The sequence below is a fragment of the Talpa europaea genome (genome assembly GCF_964194135.1).
Source record: "Talpa europaea genome assembly, chromosome: 14".
Taxonomy (NCBI): domain Eukaryota; kingdom Metazoa; phylum Chordata; class Mammalia; order Eulipotyphla; family Talpidae; genus Talpa; species Talpa europaea.
Genome location: NC_140082.1, coordinates 80,550,002 through 80,564,068, shown reverse-complemented (window position 1 = coordinate 80,564,068; position 14,067 = coordinate 80,550,002). Strand labels below are relative to the sequence as shown.

Here is a 14,067-nt window from a genome sequence, read left to right as displayed (position 1 = left end):
ATACCACGCATACCGACCAGGATAGAGATCATAAAAAAAAAACCAAACAAACAAAAAATCCCAGAAAATAGCAAGTGTTGGCCAGAATGTGGAGAAACTGGAACAATTGTGTACTGATGGTGGGATGTAAAATGGTGTGGCAAATACCATGGCAGTTGTTCAAAAAATAAAACACAGATTTTTTCCCACTTTTTCAGTAATTCCACTTTTGTGTATACATCCAAAATAAATGAAAGCAGGAACTTGAACAAATATGTGTACATTCATGTCCAGAGTAACATATTTCACATTGTCAAAAGGCAGAAGAAACCCAAGTGTCTATTGACAGTTGAATGAATAAACAAAAAGTGACATATACACAGTGGGACATTATTCAGCCTCACGAGGAATGAGATTTTGACACATTCTACAACTTGAATGAACCATAAGAACATTATACTGAGTGAACAGTCACAAAAGGCCAGCTACTGTGTGACTCCATTTATATGGAAGTTCCTAGAGAGAGAGAGGTGTCAGTGTGAGAGCTTCTGCCGAGAAGATGAGGGAGCCCTGGAAATGGACCTTGGTGATGGGTACACAGCAATGTGAATATCACACAACTATGCCTTTAAAGATGGTTAAGATGAATCATTTTATGTTTTGTCACCGAAAAAGAGGAACTCTAATTTCACCAATCCAAATCTATTTTTAATGCAAACTCACAAAGCTAAAACAGCACCTTCAAATTATGGGCTTCTTTGATGTGTATGATTTCAAAACTCAAAGGAAGGATATTTAAGTACATTGGTCAAAATAATATAAAGCTGACATTTGATTCTAGGTTATTCTAAGCTAAAATTAAAAAAAAAAAGTAACAGAATGCCTCAAAGCAAAAATACAGAATTTCATATGGCATGGTAAATGTTATTGGATAGTCAAAGTATTAGAAATACTAATCAAATCCTAATCAGATTTATAAGGACACGTATGAAAACCACACACCTGGCCTTTGACCTACCTATGTCTGCATGAAAATTTTTAGGAAATCGGGAAACACCACATGGAGTGACTGGTAGCAACCTCACACCGGTTGCTGAACTGTTTGGAACAGCGCAGGGAGCAGCAATTATTTATAAAAAAGAAACAAACATTGGCTATGATAATTATTTGTTATATTCCTAGCAGCCAGGTTTCCGTATTCTAAAGAGTTATTACCTTAAACATTTCCAGGAGGACGTCCTTGCTGACCTCCAATCTCTCAAAAGGCTGCTTCTCTTTCATGATGGCCCGACACATGTCCTCCAGGGCCAACAGCTCTGTGCTGGACACAGCTCTGAAAACAAGAGCAGGCAGGGATGAACACAGATTTTTCAGACACGATGATGCTCTTTCTAGTGACCTTTTGCCCCCTGGCCTTTTTTCTCTAATTGACATGCTTTCTAAGCTGAGGGGTCGGGTATTTTATTGTCCAAGCCAAGCACTCGCCCACAAGGCAAATAATCCAGTGTCACAAAGTGGGTGGCTGAGGCATCAATGGATGATGCCTTCAGTTCTCTCTGTGATGAGCTATGCAGTTTGGAAAGTGCTAGAATAGAGGATGTTAAATGTTAGCTCCTCTAAGCCTGTTCTAGGCAGTCTCCTTCGCACGTTTCTGCTCTGTTCAGGAGTTGTATACAATGGTCCCTGACCGCGGGGTCCAGGTTGGGAGAAAGATCTGTGAGCTTGAACTGCAGCATCAGGTGCTACCAAGGGCAATTGGGATCCGCTCAGCATGCCTGACCTCCAGTCACACTGGCTTCCCCACAATGCCTCAAACAAGCTTCATTTGTTTCACAGCGGCCTGGCATGTTCCTCCCCCAAATTCCCAGTTGTTTCAGTACTTGCTCCCCACCTCCACCTTGGCACCTGCTTCAATGTCACATGATGTTTTCCTGACCCCCCTGCCTGGCAAGGCACACACCTTCCATGCCTGGGAGCTCCTGTCCCCACCTGAGAGTGGTACCTGCTGGTTCGCTTATGGCCTGTCTTCCCCCAACTAGACTGTTGGCTTCACGAGGACACAACTCATCTGTTCAGGGCTCCATCACTGGCCTCAAGGCAGCACATGAAGCAGGAAGTCAGTCACAAACCCAGTGGGATGAGAGCTGGGGTGGGGGTAACCAGAAGTGAAGTTGGACACCATGAAAGCAGGACACCCCAGAGGACTGGAAGCTCAGTTGGGGACATCGGTTAAGCTGGGTGTAGGGGTCAGATAAAGGCAAAACATACCACAGTCATCCAGGCAAGAGACTGCGGGTCTAAGGTAAGGCTGAAGTAGAGAGGAGCAGAGGATGGGAGATTTAGAGATAACACTGGCAGACCTGGGCTGAGTGGCTGGGTGGTGGGGAGGTGGGGAAGGGCAGGAATGTGAAGGACCCTCAGGTTTCAGTTCTGGCAACTGCAACTATGAGAAATATAGGGAAGGCTGGAGCAGGGCCTGTTGCTAATGACTTCCAGTCCACACCTATTGAACGTGAGCCTCTGAACTGCCCTGCCCAATATTGGTATGTGTGAGACTTGGTTACCATGGCACAGAGAAAGTTCACTGCTCCCTAGGGGTTCACTTGTGATTCTAATCTCAGTTAGTATTATATTCGAGCAAGTCCCGGATTAGATAAATAGCACAATACTTCCTTCTGGGGCAAAGACAGAAAACTATTTGTGAAGTGGCCCTGGTATCTAAACTAATAAAAAATATTTTTTCAAAAATGGTTAACCCATGTGTCATCACATCATGACATGGAATAAGATGTGAACGTTCAGTGGCGTTACCTGTCTTCCATGAACATGTCATAATAAAATCCATTTTCAATGGGGGGGCCATAGCACAGGTGGCCGCCATAGTAGAGCTCCATGGCCTCCCCGAGGACATGAGCACTGGAGTGCCAGTACACCTGCAAGCACAGACACAGAGCCACGGGCTTTCAAACTTATGTCATAGAAAATTAATCATAAAGAATATGAACAGGGCCTCCCTGGTGGTGCAGCGGTTGAGAGCTGGGCTGCGAAGCTGCCCACAGCCTCTGCAGCGCCGGTTCCATCCCCAGCCGCCAGCGAGGGTCCCACATGGTGCGCAGACCTCTCCTGCCATGCCCGCTGCTCCCCTCAGCGGTGTATTTCGTCAGTCTGCCTATTCTGCTCTCCGCTCTGGCTCTGGTGAATCCTCTCAACCTTCGTGCCTCTGACTGTACCCAATGCTTGTATAAATAAATAAATAAATCTTAAAAAAAAAAAGAATATGAACAAGCAAGCGGATATGTTGCTGAACTACTGAATGGCTTTATTCTAAAAGCCATTATGATATGGTTCTAACAGCCTGGAATAATAAACCAAGAAATTTAGCCTAAGTGTCACAATTAATGTACCTGCGCTAATCATAGGTTTCTATGCAGATAATGGACAGCTTGAAGGGAGTCTGCAAGGCTAAGGAGACAAGTATACCAGAAACCTATGTGGTAATGTCTCTATTTATAGGCTATTACATTAATAAGTATTTGAAGGATATTTGAGTTTTGGTAATTTTTTCTAATTCTCATATATAGAAATCCATTTTTAAAAGTCCTTTGAAATTCATTTCGAATACACATCGATTTAATAATTACAGCATTCTAACTTCAGGAAGTAATTGTTTTTGGTTTTTTTTTAAAGATTTATTTATTTATTTATGCAAACAGTGGGTACAGTCAGTAGCGCAGGAGGGTGAGAGAATTCACCAGAGCCAGAGCGGAGAGCAGAACAGGCAGACTGACGAGATACACTGCTGAGGGAAGCAACGGGTGGCAGGAGAGATCTGGGCGCCATGTGGGACCCTCGCTGGCGGCCGGGGATCAAACGGCACTGCAGAGGCTGTGGGCGGCTTCACAGCCCAGCGCTCAACAGCTGCGCCACCAGGGGAGGCCCAGGAAATAATTGTTTTAAGAAATGACAAATATGGGCACCTTAAAAAACATTTCTAGACATCCATTCCATTAAAACTTATTATATATTTATTAAATACCATGATGCAAATTTTAAATCTTAGAAGGCCACAACACTCATTATCCTTGACTTTGATATGTGGCTTCATGTATATCATAGTTTACAACAAAAATATCCAAAGTTTGGTTGGTTGGTTTTCAGTACTTACAGCTTGAGCTTCCTCGTTATCAAACATAAGCAGCTCCAGGGTAGAATCCCCTTCCAATGGACGGTCCAAATCCCATAATTCACCGTTAACTTTGGCTACTACTGTGCTTTCAGCCAGCTCTTGACTAGTGAGAGAAAATCACTGGAGAGTTAACCTGATCATAGGCTGGAATGACTCATTAAAACAAAAAGTTAACATTATATCCAGTTTTTGAAAGTGGATAGAAAGTACAAATGTAGGGCCTCCCTGGTGGCCCAGAGGGTTAAGCACAGCACTATGAGGCTATTTACTGCCTCTGCAGCACGAGTTCGATCCCCCATAGGACAAGGAGCTACCCACATGGTGCAGCAGACCTCTCCTGTCTTGCCCGCTGCTCCCCTCAGCAGTGTATTTCAGCCAGTCTGCCTGTTCAATTCCCCCTCTGTCTCTGGTGAATCCTCTCACCCACCCCATGTCTGACCTGTAATGCAGTTCTTGTATGCATAAATAAATCAATGTTTAAAAGAAAGAAAGTACAAATATAAACTAAGAGAACAATATGATTTTGTAATATTTATCTCAAGTACAAAAGTAATACTATATGTTTTGGAAAACAGAGAAAGCACAAAGAATAAAATTACAATCATATTTTCTTTCTCCACCCAGAATTTTCTGTAACATTTTGCCATGTCTTTTCAGTTTTTTTCTACTGGACTCCCCTGTAGAAACACACACACACACACACACACACTCACACACAATCTGTTTGCTGAATTCAAAATGGACTCATTTTACTCACATAATGTGAACTGTTTCTGCATCTTACTAAGATTCTGAGGCTCCTAAAGCATGACCATAGATGCCAAGAGGGATGGCACTGTCCCTGCCTGCAGAGCACAGAGGTCTGTGAGAAGCCACTAAGTCACTTTATATGTCATTATTCAGACACATATAATTTTCATTTTTATTTTATCTGTCAAAAACTGAGAAAGACATGTTGATGTCTACTACTCCTGGTTCCTGTAATTTTGTATTTCTTTTCTGACGTTACCTTCTTTAACCCATAAAGGTTCGGGATAACTAATCAGACTTCTGACACAGTTCAACCGTTGTTGTTTTTTTTTTAAGCCTCAACATCCCAGTTGACAGTTTTGGTACTGAACTCGGCTGCTGGACAGTCTGTAGCCATGCAGCCTGGTTTGTCTGATACAGCTCTGCCTGCCCTTTAGTTTCGGGCAATTTTATCTTTCAGAACCTCCTACAACCCCTTGGTTAGTAAAGTTGAGGGCAGTGCTTTTAAATTTGACTCTATGGAGACACCTCTCACCGGTGCATAATGAAGAACATGTTCGATCATCAAATAACTTTGTTTTCCTGAACAGCTTTCTCCAGATAGGGCTTCTCAGTCCTTAATATGCTAACTTGCAACCTGACTCCCCATGAAGACACAGACTTAATTTTGCTTCAAAGCCCATTTTCCCCTTTTCCATCTATTCCTCTGTCCTGGAAAACATGGGAACAGGTTGGGAGAGGCCTTTAGGGTACATGATATGATAAGATCAAGAGAAATATATGATCTTATTTCAAAGGAAATCTGAGGATTTCAATTGTTGAAAAGTTTGCTTTTTCAATAATAAAATTTTATTTACATGGCAGTTTTGTATTATAGTTTCTGAAGAACTGTACTTAATGCTAGGAATTAACATGAATCAAAATGACATAACTTCATTAATGTACCTAGTTTTCTAGGGCATTCAAAGGACTTATTTCAGGACTGATAATAGCCATAACACATAGTCATCTTCAATCTATCATTAGAAACCTTTTTTTTCCAACCTGTCTGATGATGTTTCATTTTTCAGAGTGTTTAAGGAAATACAGGGTTTTGTTTAACCTTTACAACTTCATAAGGTAAATGGGAAAAACAGGATTTCCACTGAGATGTAAGAAAACAGACTTGAAAAGCGTAAGTGATCAGCCTGAAGGACCAACCGCCCATGGTTAGTTACTGGTGGCACAACGGCTTGGACTTAGGTTTGCAGACCCCGACTCCAGCAAAAGACCTAGAAAGGCTCACAGGAATATCTTAACGAACAAAGTCAATATAATGTGGCCTATCAAAGACTATATATTTTTCTCTACTATACGTTTTGACTACACCTTTAAAATTTTGGCCATTCAAGGAGGAAGAGCTTATTTTCTAAGATTCATTTACTTATTTGTTATTTACATATTTTTAGAAATCAAAGAGAAAGAATTAACTAATTACATTTAATCAACTAAGCAAGAAAAAAAAATAGTTTAGCAGTCCCTAAGAACTCATATTGCCCAAGGTTTGGTGCCATAATACATCTGAATACCTTCTCCAAACTACAGTTTACCTGATTTCAGCAGCCACTTGATACGGTGTTGTTTTCCAAACTTCCCCTTCCACTGTCTTCCCATCAGCCATTCTTATTGTGATCGTGTTGCTGGTATTGCCCTTTTTTCCATATGAGGCAAGTAAGAGCTGTTGGTCTTTCTTCAATATTTCAAAAAACTTCAATCTTTCCTTTATAAAACTTGGTTGATTTTTCCCCTGGAAATCATAAGAATACAATAAGGTTAACATACCCAGTCCACTTTTTCCTAACTGTTCAGCTCGAAATAAGTTCCATAGTCAGCAAGACATTGGTCATTTCCGGTACTAGCGGGCACTACGGCTCTCAACTCCTGAAAATTCCTCTCCACTTCGTTGACTTCTTGTCTTAATATTCTAGGTCCAGCTCAAAGCCCACCTCATCTAGGGCCTCCCTGGTGGCGCAATGGGTTAAGACACAACCTATGAAGCTATCCACAGCCACTGCAGCACAAGTTCGATCCCCAGCCTGCCAGGGAGCCACCCACATGGCGCAGCAGACCTCTCCTGTCTCACCTGCTGCTCCCCTCAGCAGTGTATTTCAGTCAATCTGCCTGTTCTGTTCCCCACTCTGTCCGGGGAATCCTCTCACCCCCCCCCCGCCACACCCCTCTAGCTGTACCCCAGTTCTTGTATACATAAATAAATAAATCTTTAAAAAAAAAAAAGCTCACCACTTCTAACTACTACACCCAGCTTTCCCCCGTGTTTCACATATTATGTATGCAGTCACATGCACTCAGTTAAAATACCATCTTAATTTTTTCTCTAGTTGTTTCTTCACATTTGTCGTAACTCAACCAGACAGACCTTAGAGGCCAGGTATTCCTCCTTAGATCTTACTAACTGTTGATGCTCAGTAAATACTCTGGTTGTTTTCATGAGTTAAATAAAAAAGCAAAGAAGCTAGCTTCCTCCAAACAAAAGAGCTCTGCTCTCTCAGCTTAAATTCAGGAACAGCTGTTTGGCAAGCTCATCTCTAAGTTAAGACATATTGTATCTAAGCCTGACAAAGTTTAAAATATATTATTGTGGTCAGGTGTAATTATGTTCTAATTTAAAATCAACTCTAGGGCCTCCCCGGTGGCGCAGCGGTTAAGCACTGGGTTGCGAAGCTGCTCGTCAGCCTCTGCACCGCCGGTTCCATCCCCGGACACCGGGCCAGGGTCCCACATGGCGCGCAGACCTCTCCTGCCGCCCGCTGCTCCCCTCAGCAGTGTACTTCGGTCCTTCTGCCTGCTCTGCTCCCCACTCTGGCTCTGGTGAATTCTGTCACCCTCCCGTGCTTCTGACTGTACCCAGTGCTTGTATATATAAATAAATAAATCTTAAAAAAAATAAAATAAAAGCAACTCTATAAACATACTGAACTATATAAGCAGATAACTATGTAAGCATTTTTAACTTACGGGTAGTATTTTCCATCGTTTCCATAGCAATGCCTTACCTCATTGTCAAGGCTGCTTTCCTTCTTCTGTTTAATGTCCTTTTCTTGGCTTACACTAGAAGGAGGCTGAGAAAGATGGGTAGATTATAAACTCTTACCAATGACAAGAAAGAGCAACACCTTTGTGAAACAGGGTGGTGGAGGGGGCAGGGGAGGGTGGTGTTGACATAGGGCCAGCAGGCCAGCGGGCAGCAAATGTCCCATGTTTGGTGACCCCCCCAACCACACCCCCAGTGGGCAAGTCTGCTCTGGGCCTCAGTCTTTTCCCTTTGTGCCTTTTCACATTCTTGCTAATTACACTTAATATATTTTCCTCCTTAAAGTTTTCCCTCCTAAACTTTAACCAAATAATGGAGCTGAAAAAGGGTGGGGGGAGCTGAGGCCAGAGACCGCATATGGACCATTTCATGAAGATGTTGCTAGTCCACTACAGTCACCTTGAGTTAAGAAGCACAAAACATGCAGCAGTCTCAGAAAGCCTTCAAAACTTAACAAATGCAAGTCACAGGGAGTCAATGTGTCCCTAAACGAACCCAAATACTACAATTCTCTATTACATAATTAGAACATATACACAGATTTCAAGACAGCCCACCCAATGCAAACCACCACCACCACCAGCCAGCCAGTCCCTCAAGGCCATGGAAAGTTTGGAGATGTAGCTGCTGGTTTTCTGCCCAAAGAGAGAACTGAGAATTTTTTAAACTCCTGCAGTTTTTTGCAAACAAAGGAAAATGCTATTTCTGCTCCAGGAGAAGTCGGGTGACAGGCGTCGCTGGAAGGGCTGGGCAGCGACAGCCTCAGATCTCCCGCAGGAGCCCCAGGGTGCCCCGGCCCCGGGCTCCCCAGGCCGCGGCGGGGCCCAGGGGGGCCGGGCGGGCGCCCTCGTGGGGCGCCGCTTGCACCCCGGCAGCGCGGCCGTGGGGCGCCCGCTGCCCGGTTACCTGCGCGCCGGCCACCGCGCGCCCGGCCTCCTCCCCGGCCAGGCACAGGCGCAGGCGGCACAGGCGGTGGCGCAGGTCGCGGTTCTCCGCCCGCAGCTGCGCCACCTCCGGCGAGGGGCCCGGGCCCTCGGCCGGGCTCCGGGCGGGCGCGGCCAGCTGCTCATCCCTCAGCCGCCGGACCTCCGCCCACAGCCAGCGGATGTCCTCCTCCTGCCGCCGCAGGCGCGAGGCCACGGCCTCCGCCGCCAGGGCCTCGGCCGCCATGGCGCGGTCCTCCCGCGGGCACCGGAGCCCCGCAGGCTGGTGGCCGCGGCCGCGAGCGCCGGGCAGCAGCTGGGCGCACGGCGGGGGCGGGGCTTGGGCGGCGGGGGCGGGGCTCGGGCGGCAGGGGCGGGGCTTGGGCGGCAGGGGCGGGGCTAGGCCAGCTGTTGCGGGCGACGCAAGGGGCGGGGCCGCACGCTGCAGGGGCGGGGCCATAGGGAGGCGGGTGGGCGGGGCGACTGGAGTGGGCGGGGCCTCTAGTGGGCGCGGTGCAGAGGCGGGGCCGAAGCTGGGCATCTGTCCAGGTGCGCCCCCCCCCCCCCCCCCCCCCCCGAGCCCGCGTCTAGAGTGGCTTGGGGTCTGAGCAGGCTCTGTGTGCCTTTAGGGGTGCGTCGGCGGGCTGCCAGGGTGTCGCCACTCGTGACTCCTCTCCTCTAGCGAGTTCTGGCAGTCACCATTCTTTCGTCTTGCAGCCAGTTTCTAAGAAGTGGCTGTTGAGAATAGAGCTTCTTTGACCTTCATGCCAAGTGTGCCCAAGGGTCAGGGTACACAGAAGATCTCTGCGATAAATTAAATCTGAGCAGATCACGAATTGATTTTTGTTAACTTTTCTAGGGCTTAGAACGTGGCAAACACTGTTCTAACCTCTTTACAAATATTATATCCTTTAATACTCATAACATATACTATTATATCCATTTCCAGATGGACAATCGGAAGCAGAGAGGATAAGTGACTTGATAGGAAAACACAGCCAGTGCATGAATAGAGCTGAGATTCAAATGCAGACAATCTGGAGCTTTAGGATGCCATTGTGAACTGCATATTTTCTGACCCACAAAACCCTAAGTTTGGGCATATACAGCATTACTCAACCATCACATAAACAGGTATGTGATGGTCAAGTATACACACGTGAAAATGTAAAAGAGGTTCAAAACACAATAAGAATGAAGGCTATATGGATATGTGTAAAAAAAAAAACCCACTGCCTCATTATGGAGGATACACGACATACTGGGAGAAATAGTCTCAATGTTCATCTCACATAAAGGAGTAATTTCCCAAATTTAATTCAGCTTTAAAAATTAAAGGGGGGCTTCTCTGGTGGCACAAGGGGTTAAAGCACCGCACTATGAAGCAATCCACAGCCTCTGCAGCATGAGTTCGATCCCCGGCCAGCCAGGAAGCAACCCACATGGCGACACAGACATCTCCTGTCTCGCCCACTGCTCCCCTCAGCAGTGTATTTCAGTCAGTCTGCCTTTCTGTTCCCCGCTCTGTCTCTGGTGAATCCTCTCACCCCCACCCCCATCTCTGGCCTGTACCCCAGCTCTTGTATGCATAAACAAGTCTTTAAAAAAATAAAAGCAATTTGAAACTTAATTATAATTTAATGAATGCCATAGCCAAACTGAAGGGGGGGAGAAGCAGAAAGAATGAATGACTGTAGAGTGTATTCAGTCTTTGTCAGGGTAGGAAGAGTAGGGTAAGAATTTGTAACAAATACTGAACTCTTGTTTATTGTAATGGTCTGGGTGAAAAAATTCTGATTTTTTCCAACAACTTTTGATGTGTTATAAGATGTAGCAAATGTGTTCATGCCATTGGAAACTGGGGTTCTCCATGTAGAAAAGAGATCTCCATGTGGAATGTGAATGGGTGGGAACAAGCCCTATAGGGAGAGACTGGAATTGGAGGCATATAAATCATGAGCCCATGATTTAAAAATTGCATATTCTTGGTTGTGTGTACATGTGCATATATGGGCATGTATATATATACGGGCATGTATATGTGTGTGTATAATTATATATACATGTTTATTTCCTAACTCTGGAGTCTAAAAGAATTAAGAAGCAAAGATACCAGTACCAATAAGCACATCTAGCATCAAGGTCTTGCTTTCAATACCATTCACTAAAGGAATGAGAATTCCTGGGACATGGGCTGACACCAGGGCTGGGGCATGCAGATTCAAGATAAGCCTGGAGTCCCCTGTCTAGTCCCAAGTAAGCTCACCCCACCCCAAATGAAGGCGCCTACAGTTGTGATACTGAGGGAGGCAGAACCTCACCTAAGCAGAATCCATATCCCCAACGCATATCCCAATCTTGTCACAAGGAAACACTGAATAAACACAAAATGAAAATCTAGTGTTTTTCTAATGAAGCGGTGTGAGGAAAGAGAAACCGCTTTCTTCAAAAATGTCAAGACAAAGCGTAGAAATGTTCCAGGCTATAGTCTCACTCATAGCAGGAATCTAGAAAACATAAATAAGGGACCAGGAAAAAGAATAACTATAAGAAAGAAAATATCAAAATCAACAAACAACTATGAACCAGAGACCCTCTATGGGGGGTGGGGGGTGGGGAAAGGAGGGATTGGGGTCAAAATAAGGGGGTTGCAATTGTATGGGGAATATAAAAATAAAATTGAAAAATAAAGAAAGAAATGTTCCAGGCTAAAGGAAGGTCAAAGCTCATGATAGCCAGATGCAATGACTGATTCCAGGGGAGGGAGGGTGGTTAAGAAAATGATAAAGGACATTATTAAATCAAGACAAAGTTGGAATAGGAATTGTATATTTGATAAAAATGTTATTTTTTTAGAAAGATTTATTTATTTTTATACAAGAGCTGGGGTACAGGCCAGAGGTGTGGGAGGGTGAGAGAATTCACCAGAGACAGACCAGGGAGCAGAACAGGCAGGTGACCAAAATACACTTCTGAGAGGAGCGGCAGGCACGACAGGAGAGGTCTGCCACGCCATGTGGGTATCTCCCTGGCCAGCCGGGATCGAACTCGTGCTGCAGAGGCTGTGAATAGCTTCACAGCACGGCACTCAACCCGCTGTGCCACTGGGGAGGCCCTAAAAATGTTACAATCAAGGGAATTTTTGAAGTTTATGATTGTTCTAAAGGGTTCTAAAGCTACATAAAAATGAGCTGAACTATTTAGGGGTAAAGGATGATGATGTATGCAACTTATGTCCAAATAGTTCAGGAAAAAATTGTAGGGGAAGGAGAGAACAAATGATAAAGCAAGGGGTTAAATGTTAATGTTCTCAAATGTGAACTTCTGAAAAGCTATCAGATGATATCACTCCCCTGGGTAAAGCCCTCAGGACCTTTTCTACTGCAAAGTAGAAAAATTGGGAGTAAAATCCAAATTCCTTATCTGGACCAACCAGGTTGGCAAGATTACACTCCTGACAGCTCTCCCATGAGCCCACACCCTCCAACCCCATTTCACAGGGGGCCTCAGTTTCTCAAATACATCCCACTCTTTCCTGCCGTTGGGATTTCTCCCATTCTGAGCCTCTGCTCCTAATATATCCTGTACTCTCTTCCCCTGTGATCTTCAACCAGGCAGTGTTAGTTTATGTGCCTCTCTCTACTCTGTTTAAGGGACCCCTACTCCCATTTTTCACTCAGCATCTTTTTCAGCTATCATGTAATGATTTTGTTTATTTACCTATTTATTTATCTACTTGACTCTTTTCTGACCTGACCTGTACTCCTTCTCTATCTCTCCGGGGTAGGGAACTTGTCTGTCTCATTCATCATCATTCTATATCATGTACTGACACACTGTGGGTGTCCAAACAAAGAAAATCGTAGAGTAAAAGTGACTTGGGATAAAAATTTGGTGACAGTAAAACGACCCGTGGGCGTGGGGCCGAAGCACATAGGGGGAGCACACAACTCCATATGGCACTACAGTGGTGGACACACAACTGCACATCTATCCAAACCCACAGAATGCACAGCACTGAATAAGCCCTAATGCAGACTCTGGACTCTGGGTGATAATGATGTGTGAATGTAGGTTCACAATTGGTGGGGGAGTTGGCAGTGGCGCAAGCTGTGAGTGGGGTGGGGGATAAGCATTCTATGAGAATTCGCTGTACTTTCTGGTCAACCTTGCTATGGACTGCTATAAATAAAATTCAAATCTACTTAAAAGAAAAAAAAACAACCTGATAAACCACAGAACACCACAAGATGGCACAATTTCCCTCAGCAGTTTCAACATGGGGCTCATTTACCTTCCTTGATGGTGCTGAAAAAGATAGTGGGGATTCTGTGACGGCCTGTCCTATTCTTCAGAGGTTCAAAGTGCTTCACATATTGTCACAGCCAAGCCTCAGGCTTTTTCTTTCACTGGAAGTTCTTAAATGTGGGGTCTACTGTAATTCAGGTCAAGTGAAGGCAACAGTTTAAAAACTACCATTGAAGAGATGCCCATTCCCAACAGGAGGGGTGCTCCAAACCACAGAGGGTGTATGGGAAGCACTTGGTCAGCCAGTTGACCAGAAAGTACAGCGAAACAAGGAAATGTGGGGAAGAGACTTTATCATGGTTTCCTGGCCAGGTAGGGTCAACAGGCTTAAGGTTGGCTGGTTTGACTCATTTCAGTGGGCTCTAAGGCCTAGGCATTATTCCTAGCTGTCTGGAACCTGGTGCTGGGTGATTAGGTCGGAGAGAGAATGACCCCAGGGTGGTCGCCCCATAAAGGAGGTGACTGGGGATCTGGGCTGTGGATTGGCTACTTGCATCTGACACTCACTTAGAGTCAGGGGTCCGAGGATCTGTAAGGATTGGTAGCCCTGAGAGAGCAGTCTCTCCAGGGTCAGCAGGACCCAAGTGTCAAAACATCAGAAGGACATGGTTAATACCATAATGACGTAAACTAACTTTCTTAACATCATACAGGACATGAGCAGCAAAATCAGGAAAATATTTTCATTGGTTTCCACTACCAGACCATTCCAATGTAGTTTTGACATCTGAAAAGTAAATCTTCCACACAGAGACTACAGAAAAACACCTAAATGCTTCTATAAACCAAATTTGCAAGCATATTATGAAAAGCAAAGATCTTTTTATAAA

General features: G+C 44.9%; 1 protein-coding gene across 1 annotated transcript in view; it reads right to left on the bottom strand.

The window, feature by feature from the left end:
• Nucleotides 1-9,176, bottom strand: part of TARS3 (threonyl-tRNA synthetase 3) — a gene marked incomplete at both ends in the record, with an annotated part of 35,380 nt that extends 26,204 nt beyond the window's left edge. Inside the window, 6 exons of the mRNA XM_084254191.1 lie at nt 1,195-1,312; nt 2,791-2,912; nt 4,145-4,268; nt 6,505-6,701; nt 7,969-8,034; nt 8,913-9,176. Coding sequence (XP_084110317.1) covers nt 1,195-1,312; nt 2,791-2,912; nt 4,145-4,268; nt 6,505-6,701; nt 7,969-8,034; nt 8,913-9,176 — 891 coding nt within the window. The remainder of the gene's footprint in view (nt 1-1,194; nt 1,313-2,790; nt 2,913-4,144; nt 4,269-6,504; nt 6,702-7,968; nt 8,035-8,912) is intronic.
• Between the last annotated feature and the right edge of the window lie 4,891 nt (nt 9,177-14,067).